Source organism: Oratosquilla oratoria, chromosome 13 (genome assembly GCF_046742065.1).
Source record: "Oratosquilla oratoria isolate Oo_2021 chromosome 13, ASM4674206v1, whole genome shotgun sequence".
Lineage (NCBI taxonomy): Eukaryota > Metazoa > Arthropoda > Malacostraca > Stomatopoda > Squillidae > Oratosquilla > Oratosquilla oratoria.
In genome coordinates, this window is record NC_134789.1 from 9,803,911 (window position 1) to 9,818,154 (window position 14,244).

Below are 14,244 nucleotides of genomic sequence, written 5' to 3' on the forward strand. Positions count from 1 at the left end.
AACGCAAAATTCGTTTATTATGGTAAAATATTCAGAACTACTTTTTTTTACTATAATTATTTTGTCAGCCTTGTGGTCGGCATGTCCAGACTAAAATTGTCGACCCCCTAAATGTGCCGCCCTTGGGCATATGCCCCCTCCCCATGTAAGGACCCTGGGAAGAAGGGGTGGAAACAGTGCATGCGCTTGTAAGCATTTTCATTTGCGCGCAGTGACGTCATAGTCTGTTCCTCCTTTGCTATAGCGCGATTTTTTTTCCACCAGACGATGCCACCTTATTTTCCACAATTGGTGTGCCCTTATCATTATCTATTCAGTTTCATGATCGTTACTAACCAACGCACGTGTAGCGAAAGGGAATGTTTATTTTAATTTCCATTGGATTCCTTGTCCCCAACTTGCACTGCATGGTTGGTTGTTACCGCAGGGCCGTATCCAGGAATTAAATTGGGGGAGGGGGGCTAATCATGCTTTAGGGGGGGCTGCCGCTGTAGTGTGCCCTCCATATATATATATATACACACACACACTTATATATATATATATGTGTGTGTATGAAATCACAAATTCACCATAAACTTAGCCGATTTTTGTAAGTTTTCCGGTGTAGTGTATTCATAATACTTTTGAGTGAAATTCATTTTGGGGGCTAATTGGATTAGGGGGGGCTACGGCTCTGTGTTACCGTGATGTTTATCTATAATTTGCCCACAAATTAATTGTCTTAGAACCTTCCATTTAGAACCCGAGCGTGGACGTTTTGGCTCGGGGATGTTTTCACCTAATACCGAGAGGGTCCGTCGACGTTATCATCGGTGCATATCCTGCTGGACAAAGGCAACGCTGTTTGGTGTATCCACATAGCTAAAAGTTGAAGCAGTGACGTGGGCATGAGTAGTCTCTTGTTTCAACCACCTATTGTTTGCTCAGTTCAGTATACTCTTATCATTATTATTATTTTTTATCATTTTTTTTTCTTCCTGAATAATACCACAATCTGATCCAGAATTTCATGACCAAATACGGAGTTCCTCAGGTTTTCCAGGCTACCTCCTCTCCAGATATAGCTTCTTGTGATTTCAGGCTATTCCCCTAACTAAAGATGTTCCTGAAAGGCCTTGATTGGAGAGGTGAGAGAATATGCCAAAATGCACTGGTAGCCATTTGGAAACAGAACTTTGTTTCCAGCAGTGGGCAGGGCCATGCTGAGCTGGCCGTCCAAGACAGATGAGAAATGTAGACCCCATTTCAAATCAATCAATCAATTAATTGTTGCCTCTAGCTTCGCTGACTGGAAATCTATAGCCCCACAGCAGCTGGCAATGGTCCCCAGGCCCTCCCATATATCTATCTGGAGAGAGAGAGAAAAAAAAAAATAATAATAATAATACCTGCACTATATTAATGTGGGACTGTTTCTATATCACTAGCTGATAATAGTAAGAGAAAGAAAGGAGTCAATGGTTGTCAGTTTTCCTTGTGTAGGTGGAGGAAATATAAATGATGATAATAAAGATAGTTCTTGGGCTCAGCCTGAAGACTAAGTGCGAGCCCCTTGAGGCTGCACCTCCAAATGCAACTGAGAAAGTTAACAAGAGTTTGAAGATGGGCGGCAGGAAGAGGGCTCTTTCTCGTGTCCATTTTTTCAGGACCACTTTGCACGGGTACCTGTTATAAGTCCTGCCTCATTTAAAAACTGTTTATTAAATACATTTGTAATTAGTGTTAAATTCATATGATTTATGTAAAGACAAATATGTACATACAGTGTATGGTAAATATATATACTTACAAGTAACAAAACAGAATAAAATAAATAAACATATTTATAAATAATGTAATGGCAAGCAGATTTATCTAATATGTATATTAGATGACAGAACAGGCCCTCTCAAAATTGTAGGCCCATATACCAACTAGTACACCTGTCCCTGCCTTCTTTCAAGGTCTGGCAGTAGAAGGACCAATGGGTAAGTGTATGGAGTTACAAGAGGCCTACTTTGAATTTTGAGTTCAAATCCAAAAAGGAATATAATAACAATGATAATAAAAAAAAAACTTTTTTTTTTGTCCTTTACCCTACATCAGATATGCATTAATAGACCTCATATTCAATGCTTTTACCATGATAAAAAAATAAAACTCAAGTTGTCACAATCTGCGAGCAGCATTACTTATAAAGTAATTTGAGCTCACCAGTTAATACACAGCTAATGACATAACATCCAACTTTAGACTGCACTGCCATTTTACTCCTTTTGCTCAATTTACATTATTTATGTCTCCACTTTGTCACTAAGAGGATATCACAGGACTATTCATCGTATTTTCATTTAAGTAAATTATTTATTAAAAGACAAATTGACCATAAATAGGTCTATTGTATTTTAAATACTCGTAACATACATCTATTCCTGTACAAAATCTGGTTCAGAACAACTCCAATTCATTTTGGGTGGACAGGTGAAGAGGGTATTTCTGCATTAACATTAAGAAAGTAATAATTTCCTAAAAACAGTACCACAGATACACGTGTAGAAAAGAATTTGTAAAAAGCCAAAACGAATACTACAATATAGTTACCTCCAAAGTGATTTTGATACAAAAGTACCTACTTCAGATTTTCCTTTTTCAATATAAAATCCTGTTGCAAAGGGTTGAAATCTAAAACTTATTACCTTCTACACCAAAAGGAGAGAAAGGGAGGAAAGGAAACAAAAAAATAATCTTTTACAAAAAAAATAAGGCCACAGAAAGGACGGACCAGACAAAAAATAACAAAAGTCTATGCAAACAGGCAGAAACTGCTACACATAAAATATACATCAATTTCAGCTTTGAATAGATAACACAAAATAAATTCCAACTTCATAACAAAATTCAGTAACCCCATGTTTACCTTACTAATCTACAGGAAAGGAGCTATGCTCATGGGATCCTGTCCTTTTTATGATGGTGGCACAATTGGAAGTGTGCCTTACTGCATTGTCTTTGGCCAATGTAGTGTGATAGAGCAAGACAACCCTTCATTCCTGAGGTTCACAAGTGGAAGGGGCATTAAATGGGTTTTAATGTGTATGAAATGGGTGTGCGCTTTAACTCAACCACCCTCTAAAAGGAAAGCTATGATGAAAAGTATTTATATATATGAACTCTAGATCCTACTTTCAGAGAGAAAAAATTGTACAAAGATATATATATATATATATATCACAATCACTGTCTGTGATCCTTTTCATATGGAAGAGGATCACACAGTAATTGTAATATATGTATTTTTGTACAACTTTTTTTTTCAAAAATGGGATTTACAGTTCATCATACAAATGTATTAGAATATCTAACTTGCTTATATATATATATATATATATTCTGTCATCCATGAGGAGCTAAGATGAGAGAGGAAAGGGTGATGGACAGGAATGAAATGGGTGGGAGTGGGTATGTGCCTTTTGACTTCGCTACCTCCCTTGTAAAGGGGAAAAAGCCCTTGGTGTATATATATATATATATAAATATATACAGAATACAGGTCAAAGCTCCCAAACTCGCCAATTTAAGACCCGTTACAACTCCTGAACATCAAGAAACACTGACTGGTGGATGTGACATGAAAAGGAAGATTTTCTAAAACCCAGAAAATTCTATCATTCTGTTTGATGCTGGTCCTGAGGGTGCCAAGTTTGGGAGCTTTGACCTATGCATATACATATATATATTTGTAAAAGTGGGCAGTAATTCTTCTTTTATACATGTTGAATTAAATTTGACTGCAGCTTGGGCTAGAATCAACTTTTTGTTGATAGACTCAAGTTTTCTAATCAAAGATCTCTGCTCATCAGGGAGGCAGAATAAAATGCTACCATACAACATTTCGCTCATCTTTGAGCATTTTCAAGTACAAGATATATTTGGTACAAAGCTGTTACAGGTTAAATACAAACTAAAGTGGTAATTGGGAGAGGTTACAATAGATATAGGGGAGATTTTGTCCATGGGTGGACTCAGTGGGAATCTGTCCCTTGTTCTTCTGGTGTTGCTTGTAGTGTGGGCCTTATGTCCAGGGGCTGACTTGGTGATATTCTGTCCATTCTTCTTTTGGAATTGTATCTGGTGGTGACTGAGTGTCCATGTAGAATAGCCAGAGTCAGTGAAGTAATTCCATTTTGTATATTCACGGTGAGAGCTTTCTCCTTAATATAAAGGGCTTCTAGAATCTCCAACCGGTGGCTGTCATTGGCAGTGTCGAGGATCCTAGTATTGTCGACTAATATCTCCCTGGACAAAAGGGTAGAGCGTGTATCTGAAGACGGCAAGTGAGGCGTCGGGAAAGAGAAGTTGTCGTCATTTCTATATAGGAAGAAGGATGAAGCTTACAGTCTTCATGCGGGCAGATAAATTTGTACACAACTTTAGACTTTACTTCTTTTGAGGGGGTTTTGGGCACGGAAAGGGCTATTTTTTAGGATGGGGTTAGAGGTTTTGAGGTTTTTATAGAAAATACGGAGCTCCAACTTGTCCTCGGGGTCTATGGGATGGGTTCCTCGTTCAACTATTTCCCTCAATACTCTCTCATCAGTATGGTATGCTGTATTCATGAAAGATCTAGATCTTTCATGAGTACAGCATACTGCTTCGTCCTTCTTCCTATATAGGAATAACAACAACTTTTCTTTCCCGATGCCTCACTTGCCATTTACAGAATGGAGACCCAAAGAAATACTTTTCAGATACACACTACCCTTTTGTCCAGGGAGATCTTTGTCGACAACACTAGGATCCTCGACTCTGCCGATGACAGCCACCGGTTGGAAATTCTAGAGGCCCTTTATATTAAGGAGAAAGCTCTCACCGTGAATATACAAAATGGAATTACTTCACTGGCTCTGGCTACTCTACATGGACACTCAGTCACCACCACATACAACTCCAAAAGAAGAATGGACAGAATATCACTAAGTCAGCTCCTGGACATAAGGCCCACACTACAAGCAACACCAGAAGAACAAGGGACAGATTCCCACTGAGTCCACTCACGGACAAAATCTCCCCCATATTTATTGTAACCTCTCCCAATTACCACTTTAGTTTGTATTTAACCTGTAACAGCTTTGTACCAAATATATCTTGTACTTGAAAATGCTCAAAGATGAGCAAAACATCGTACGGTAGCATTTTATTCCGCCTACCCAATAAGCCAAGATCTTTGATTAGAAAACTTGAGTCTATCAACAAGAAGTTGATTCTAGCCCAAGCTGCAGTCAAATTTAATTCAACATGTATATATATATATACACACACATGTATATTGTTGACACATTCAGATGGGTTGTTGTTTTTGGGAAGAGGAAATGCATGAGTCATAATTTGAGTTTATTCCCGATTAGTTTCACAATAATCTTTTTCAAAGGAATGGTGTTATAGGATGAGCAATGAGCTATATATGTATTTAGATTTCTCTTAGTGTCTTTCCTCAGGTCATCTGGGGTTCCATTCTAGGGGGGGGGGGGGGGGTTAAATGTTGCTATGGCTTTTGTCCATTCAAGATCCTGTGCCTTTTTTTGTGTTGTTCTAATTAACTATATGTATTGACTCAAATGTCCTTTCATTGTTTTTGTTTACACCCTTGACCAAAACAGTGGCTCCTTCCCAGTTTGCCAAATGTCCCTCCACGTCAATGCAGTTTACTTAAGCGTTTGTCTTCCAGTGGTTCTTGATGTATGCTTTGTTCCCCGAGTGATTTAGTTCTCTATTCATCCCACCAAAGTGTGCTTTCGTATCCATCATAAGAATCTTGTGAATGATGCTGATATTGCTGTTGGTATTGGTACTGCCCTTCCTGATCAATGTCCAATATTTTTCCTTGTGTCATTCACTACCAGTCCTATGGGTCATGTCATTACCCTCTTTTCTCTCTGATTCTAATTACTTTTAATAGAGGTGTTCCTAACATGCCCTTTGGGTATCTTTGGCTCTTAAATGCCTGTGATGTATTCATATTCTTCATACAAATATTCCTCCCTGCATCTTCTGAGAGCTCTAAGGTAAAGCCTAATGATCATTCCTGATTTAGTCTTTTCATCATGTGCAGGGGGTGAAGGGGGCTTTGGGGAAGAGGGGAATGTCTGTTGAGGAAGGACGGGAGAGGACAGAAGACAGGGGTGAATGGAGAATGGTTGTATATGGATGATGTTGTGATTGCATGAGGTGGAATGGGTGGGTGGATGGGAGGTGAGGTAGTATGTGTGAGCAAAATTTGACGCAGCCCGAAGGGATTTCTCCCCGTCCTCTCATTTTATGCAATGGGGGGACGGAGAGGGGGGGTCGCCGATTTAATGAAGTGGCCTTCCTGTGGATGTGCTCTGTCTTGCGACACTGCTTCTGACCCAGGGCAGTGGACAAGGTGCAGGGATGACCCGTCATTCAGGAGGTGCTAAGATAAGAGGGAGGATGGAGGGGTGTGGAGTGTATTCAGGGATGGAATGGGTGGGAATGATTTTATGCCTTTTTCTTTTTGGCTACCCCCCTTGTAAGGGGGAAAAAGCCTTGGTATATGTATGTATGTATCATGTGCAATGAAGATGTGGAAGTCATTCTTGATGTTTGGTAAACAGTGTATCTTGAATTTGGCACCATATCACATCCTGATGATGGTGTCTATGAAGGATAGGGAGCCATTATTCTCATCTCCTGTGGTGAATCATATTGTCTTCAGCATTAAGCTGTTCCAGTAGGTCTTTGATATCTGTTTTCTAGTGTGTGGTGAAGGCAGTTGTCAACATAGATCAGATTTATGATATGTAGCGGTTCTCACCCAGTACAAGATTTTCCTAATTCATAAAGTGGTTAGAGTTGGAATATGTAGTTTTGTAGTGTTGATGTGGTATGCAGATACTTGTGATGTTATATGTTGTTTGCCTTATTTGTATTTGCTGATTATTTTTACTATAATGCCTGTGCATGATTGTTATTTTTTGTTCTAGAATGGCTTTTGTGTATGTGTTTCAAGTCCACATTTATGTTGTACTTACTTAATCTTAGCATACAGGAAAGGAGCAACATTTGTGGGTTCCTGTCTCCTACTCTCCAATTCATCATACCCAGCTTCAAATTCATATATGGTTCCAACTTGGTCTATATCCTGATTGTATTTCTCTAATTGTAGTATACTGGACAGGGGACTGAAGATGGTTAAAGAAAATGGAGAAAAGTAGGAGGTGAGCCAGTTGTTGTTTGCTGATGACACTGTGCTTGGGGCAGGGTCAGAGGGGGGGGATTAAGGGAGTTAATGACAGAGTTTGGGAAGGTATGTGATGGGAGAAAGTTGAAGGCAAATGTGAGTAAAAGGTGATGAGATGTACAATGGGAGAGGATGGTAGCAATTTGGATGCGAGTCTTAAAGGAGAGGCTGGAGGAAGTGGATAACTTTAGGTACTTGGGGTTGCATATGGCTGGAAAGGTAGAAGTAAAGGTGGAGGTAAATTGTAGATTGAGAGAAGCAAGTGCCTTGGGGGATTTGAAAATGTAATGAGAAGTAGACATTTGGGAATGGATTCAGAGATTACTTGAAGGGGTGATTGTGTTGATAGCACTCAATGGACATGGAATTTAAGAAAGGCAGAGAAGAAAAGTTTAAATGTGTTTGAGATGAAATGTTTGAGAAGTATGATAGGGTTTACTAGGTTGGTTAGAGTGAGAAATGAGGTGAGGAAGAAAACAGGTGGTGGAAAAGGCAATGGGAGATAGGGTAGATGAAAGAGTATTGGGATGTTTTGGACACATAGAAAGGACAACTGAAGAAAGATTAGTAAAAGAAGTGTGGAAGGCAGAGATGGATAGAGTGAACATGAGGGGACAACCAAGGATGAGTTGGATGAATGGGGGTGAATGGAGTGCTGAGCAGGAGGGAGATGCCTGTTGAGTAGGGAAGGGAGAAGGTGGGGGATAGGGGCAAGTGGAGAATGGCTGTGTATAGATGATACTGTGATGCATGGGAGTGGGTGGGGGATTAGGGTGTGGTTATGTGTGAATGATATTTTGATGCAGCTCAAAGGGATTCCTCGCCATCTGTTATTTTTCTGCATGAGGGGTCCTTGCCGTGGATGTGTTGTGTCTCGCTGCACTGCTTCTGACCCAGGGCAATGGGTGGGATACAGAGGTGACCCATCATCCATGAGGAGCTAAGATGAGAGGTAGGAAAGAGTGGTGGATGGGAGAGGAATAGGTGGGGATGAAATGGGTGGGGGTGGGTATATGCCTTTTGACTTTGGCTATCTCCCTGGTAAGGGAGAAAAAGCCCTTGGTATATAGATAGTATACTGGTTTGTCATCTCTATAATGTAGTAAGCAAAGCCTGCTAGTGCAGTCTTTGGTGAGATTTTAGTTCCTTGTATTGGTACTATGTTCATGGTGTTCAAGAACTGCTGCAGTTCTGTGTACTTATTTGTACATACATATATATATACCAAAGGCTTTCTTCCCCCTTATGAGGGAGGTAGCCAAAAAACAAAGGCATAAAAACCACTCCCACCTATTCCATCCCTATCATACTCCACTCCCCTCCACCCTCTTGGCACCTCCTGTGGTTCCATTAATGTCTATTTGTGGCAAAGACTTTAATTTAAGCAGTGTAACAGGGGTACAGGTACGACCTTTCATTTGCAAGTATAGGATGTAAACTGGAGTGTTATTAAAGAATAAATTCACATTGTCTCTCTTCTGGAGACTTGGTGCCAATACATTTCCAACTGATGGTAGGGGTTTTCAAGATGCTTTGGACAGTGGGTTGGTAAACATTTCTTCTCCGAGAGTGAGAATTGCTGTGCCTTTGTGAGCCCATCATCCTTCCAGGTACATGTAATTCTCCATTTATGCATGTTCTGTTTTTCCATTTTTACTTTAACACAGTCTATTATTGAAGGGAAAATATTCAATTTACACAATTTCTCATATTAACATTTGCATTTAAACATCTGTGCTGCCGCTTGGCAGGAATCTTGAGCAATGACATCGTGATGTTATCGTCATGCAACTTAAAATGTATCCAACACTTATGTGTTTAAGGAACACATTAATATCACTCAACTTGTACTTCACCCATGTGATTAAAGTAGATTTATGTTGTTTATGGTAGTCTAATTGTCATGTAAATTAAAATGTAGTCTAAACCTTTAATAATTCATATTTGATTGATCTTAATGAACCTACATGTGTCTCAAGAATGCACGCAAAGATATGCCAGAACTGCTACTCATGATATTCACATGATGCTATTTGTTATTAGAAACCAATCAAGTACCTACTGCCTTGAACTTAAACTCCCTTATTTCCATGATTCCTTATGGAGAAATTACAATTTATTTACAAAATTGCCATTTGCACAAGATTTAGGAATGTATCCCTTGCATAAATAGTTACCTGTACCTGGCCACCAAATTAAATTGCTCCAGATGTAGTCACTATACAAAGACACTTAACACCTCATCATACACTACCCTATTTAAGCTTTACCCAGAGAACAACACAATATCTCTTCCTTCAGTGACCTGTGGGGCCAATATGGTGTCTGCTGTCAGTTACCTGGGAGATGTGGATTTCCTGCAAGAAAAACCCGATGAATGGATTCATCGAGGGATCCTCTTTCCTTTGCCTCTGCCACTTTGGGGAGAACATAAGAATAGATGAGACTGCAAGAGACCATATGGCCTACACTAGGCAGTTCCATGTTCCTTACCATCTTTCATCCCCATCTACAGTTATCTAATCTTCTCTGAAAACAATCAATTGTTTACATGCTCACTAGTGTTACAAAGTCAATTCCATTTGTTAACCACCCTGTTGGTAAACCAGTTGTTGCTTATTTCCTTCTTAAACCTAAATTTGTCCGACTTAAATTCATTACTACAAATCCTGCCCTGCCTAACTTAATATGATGACCTTGCCTGAAATCACCCTTGTAGCCTTTGACCCATTTGAGTACCTCTATTAGATCACCCGGCACTCTTCATCTTTCCAGAGTGTACACTAAGGTGCCTAAGCGTGTCTTTGTATGGTAAATTTTTCAGCCCTTGTATAATTTTGGTCTTTCTCCTCTAATGATTTTACATACATACATATACCAACAGCTTTTTCCTCCATACAAGGAAGGTAGCCAAAAAACCAAAGGCATAAAATCCACTCCCACCCATTCCATCCCCACATACTCCACTCTCATTCACCCACCTCCCTCCCTCTTTCTTGGCTCCTCCTGGATTATCTATGCACCAAGGGGTTCTTCCCCTTAATAAGGGAGGTAGCCAAGTCAAAGGCATGCACCTGCTCCCACCCACCACTTGTTTCCCTCTCATCTTAGCTCCTTGTGGATAAAAGGTCAGAAGCCTTGAGTTTCAGTGACAAGAAACCCAAAGACCAACACTGGTCAATGGTCCTCAGGCCCTCCCTGTATCTTTTTGGGAAGAAACATTGTTTTTTTTTAGTATGGGATTGTTTCTATGTCACTGGCTTGTAGTGGTATAGTAGTAGTTCCCAGTTATCAGCTCTCCTTAGGTCAAAAAGTAAAAGGAAATCAACTGAAGATGAAAGAGATATCTTGAGCCTAGTCCAGAGAACGAATGTCGACCCCTCAGGGTACCTCTTGACTTAAGTGAGGGTGTGGGTGGATTTAGATGTTGGTGGCATTAGGAAGACAACTCTCTGATGGCCACCCAGCAGGAGAACCACTTACAGCTACCTGTCATCAGTCCACATGTATTGCTTTATTGAATTAGTTTAATGCCATCAACTCCTCACTCAGAGGGACTAGGATGGTGCTGCCTTACGGATGACTTTCTGAAGCAAGAAATCTGATGTAGTATGATGCCCTTATTATGAACTCATTGGGCAGGGGTTTAACTGCCTCCATTCCCAACCTCTGCCACAAATAACAACACTATCCTGCTCAGCCAGTGAGCTTCCATCATGTGTATCAAAATAGAAATAAATACTAGTTCAATGTATAACATTACCTATGTACAAAATTGCAGCTAAAAATGTGATGTAGTACAAAAAAAAATCACTTGAGGAAGGCCTATGCAAACAGGAAAAAAAGAAAAAAGAAAAAGAAAGAAAGAAAGAAAAAAATAAATAAAATAAAATAAATAAATAAAATTTGTAAACTTCACATGAAAACCCCTTTAGCACTGTGATGCACTGCAAAAATTTTGTTTATGATAAACACCAGTGGGCCCTTGCCTCAACAGATTTTGCATCAAAAGAGATCCTTGCAAAGGTGGGGCAACTCCTGTGCTTAGTGTAATGATCAACTTTTACTCATCTATTTTTAACAACTTTTCAGCCGCTATCCCTTTCTATGAGGTGACTAGGGATTCAGAGCTTGGGGAAAAGACTGGATGCTCTTCCTGTCATAATGTGTTGACTGTTGGGACTCAATGGACACCTGGCTTCTTGCCTCCAGATACAAGCCTCAGTCCACTCAACCACCACATTCTATCCATCTATCATTTCCCAAAACAAAATCTGTGCAGTGCTTCAAAGAACTGAAGGGCTTTGTTAGGTGATTCTATTCACACACACACACATACACACATATACACACAAAGAAAATACTAAAACAATGAAAAAAGTTACAAAATTCAGTGCATATAAAAACAACAAAGAAAAACAGTAAAACTTCTTAAGAGCAAATATGAGCATCTGGGAAAAGCACCACATCATTCAAACTGACCAAGGAGTGTGGAGTGTTTGGAAGGCATAGGATAGTAAAGAATAATTTGAATTAAGCTCAGAAGGCAGTTTCAGAGAATAATCGGAGCTGGTTTTGGAGTGAGTGCCAAATACGGACAAATTAAATTCCTTCACTTCCCTGAACCCTAAATGACACATCTACATCCTCTGGTGTTCCAAACACATTTTCAATCATAGTATCATATTTTCTTTGTAGCTAGTGTCGTACTTCAAAATAGATTTTCACCATTAAAATACAATAATGAAAAAATATTAACATACATACATATACCAAAGGCTCCCTTTCCACCCCTGTTCTCCTCCTCACCTCCTCATTTCTCACTCTATCCAGCCTGGTAACCCCTATCATACTTCTCAGACATTTCATCTCAATAAAATAATGAAAAAATATTAACAACATCAGGAAAAGACTGACATGTTGATACCGGTAAAAGGCTACTCCAGAGCCTGAGAATACTGATAAATAATTTATTTAATTCTTCTTAAGACAAGAAAAAGTTTTATTCCGTAGAAAGTCCAATCTAAAGCTAAAATATTTTCAATTTTACAACAGCAGTTGATATAAGACTATCAAATGCTACATATTTCTGTACACAAGTATAAGAAAACTAGAATTGTACAAATAAGCTTTCAACAAAGAACGACAATTTGATGGTAGTTTACGAGAGCTTAAACAATCCAATATCCGGAACTGCTAAAGCAAGACTTCATTAATTCCAATATCTGCACATGGGAGCAAGATCACCTATATACTCAATCTACATTTACATAAATTTGTACAACTTTGTAACAAAGTGATCTGTACAAAAGGGTAAGGTCACACCTTAAATACACATTTTTTTTAATTGCAGTAGGTATGGACATTCTTAATAACTAAGTCACAGTAATTTTGAAAAATGATATCTTGTGATAATAACCACAGTCACTGGATGAATTGTATTGTGTGCTCTGACGACTGGCAGGATCACAGTCATTCAGTCCTCTTTATCTTCCCCTTCGTCTACGACATCTGAAAGAAAAATGAATCGCAATTACTCAAAACTTGCTTTCGACTTTTACCAGAGCAGCTGGACAGGGTTAAGGGGGTTAACTCTCATTTCGGTGAAAAATACTCGATTTTGTCAAACTTCGTGTGTGGATTGGTGTGGTGTCCCTGAACACCGCGGGACTGGTTTCCAGACGTATAATGCCACCCTTCTCAGGTAATGGCAGGTTTAAAGGGCCAGAGATTTCAAGGACCGCCCGTCAGCCACGCCCCTTTCTTTGCTATGGTTTGTTTTCCTTGTATTTTGTCATTTTTATTGTTGTTTTTGAGAATTTTATACTCTGATATTGTTGTACGATAGGTTAGGCAGCAGTCACCACACTCAGTGCCATCGAAAAAGGGTTCAGCGTATGCGTGCGTAATTTCTCCACGTGCTATCCTGTTTTATACATTTCTTGTTTATAAATTCACTACTCCATAACTAAATATGTCAGATGTGATAGTTGCCGAAGTATTTTGCTCCATTCTGAACCTGAGAAGTGCAAGAATACTCACCTTAGCAAAGGGATTGTAATGCATGTGTACCATTCATTGTGTGAAGGATATGGAAGGTTGGGATTGTCACGATTCTCAGCTGGCATGGGTACAAAAGAAATGTAATGAACATCTGCTGCTTACTTCCCAGAAATGGTCAAAGGATTATGTAAGTAGATATGTGCATTTGATACTCTTTGGAGGCACTTTTATGGAGTAGTGAATATATAAACATAAAAATGCTATTTTCTCAAAACTAGTTTTTTTGCACAAAAGTAACTATAACTTCGTGTGTAAATAAGCAATTTTGATCATTCTTGTTGGAAAATGATCGTGATACTTATATCTAACAATATTAGTAAATTCATTCTTAACCTACTTGATATATATTTTTGACAATTTTTTAAAGTTGTGATTTTATGTTTTTTTTTTTTTTTTTATATAATTTGCTGTAAGGCTGACTTTCTTTCTTTTTCACTTATAATTACAAGTATACTAATTTAGGTACATCTGGATGTCTACTAACTGTACACCAAAGGAAATCATTATTTTCCTCATACTTTTGGAAAAATAAACGTTATTTCAAAAATAACTCAAAATTGCAAGTAAATCGTCTGTTGTGTAAATATTTCTTAATGGATTTCAATGAAATTTCTGTCACAGATGCATCCCATTTTCCTGCACATTGTGTTAAATTTCCATTGTCTTACATAATTAAATAAGGTTGGGAGGACCAGAAATGCATAATCCAATCGAGCGAATCACCGAAAGGAGAGTTAACCCCCTTAAAGGGCAACTTACTTCAGTTTCAACCAAAGGCAAGTATTTGCAACTGCCAAGATATGCTGTGGACAGTACTGCAAAACAAAGGAAATTGTTTAACACCTTCAACATATTATTTTGCAGTGTGGCAGAATTACCTGAGAGGTGCGGGTCTCCTACAGGAGGGACCTGGGGCAACAGACTGATTATAGACTGTCACA

General features: G+C 39.0%; 1 protein-coding gene across 5 annotated transcripts in view; it reads right to left on the reverse strand.

Moving 5' to 3' along the window:
- Positions 1 to 12,196: 12,196 nt before the first annotated feature.
- LOC143032307 (uncharacterized) overlaps positions 12,197 to 14,244 on the reverse strand; it is a 41,755-nt gene continuing 39,707 nt past the window's right edge. For all 5 annotated transcript variants that reach the window (XM_076196821.1, XM_076196822.1, XM_076196819.1 and 2 more), the window contains one exon: positions 12,197 to 12,751. In XM_076196821.1, the coding sequence (XP_076052936.1) occupies positions 12,717 to 12,751 (35 nt within the window). In that variant the 3' untranslated portion in view covers positions 12,197 to 12,716. The remainder of the gene's footprint in view (positions 12,752 to 14,244) is intronic.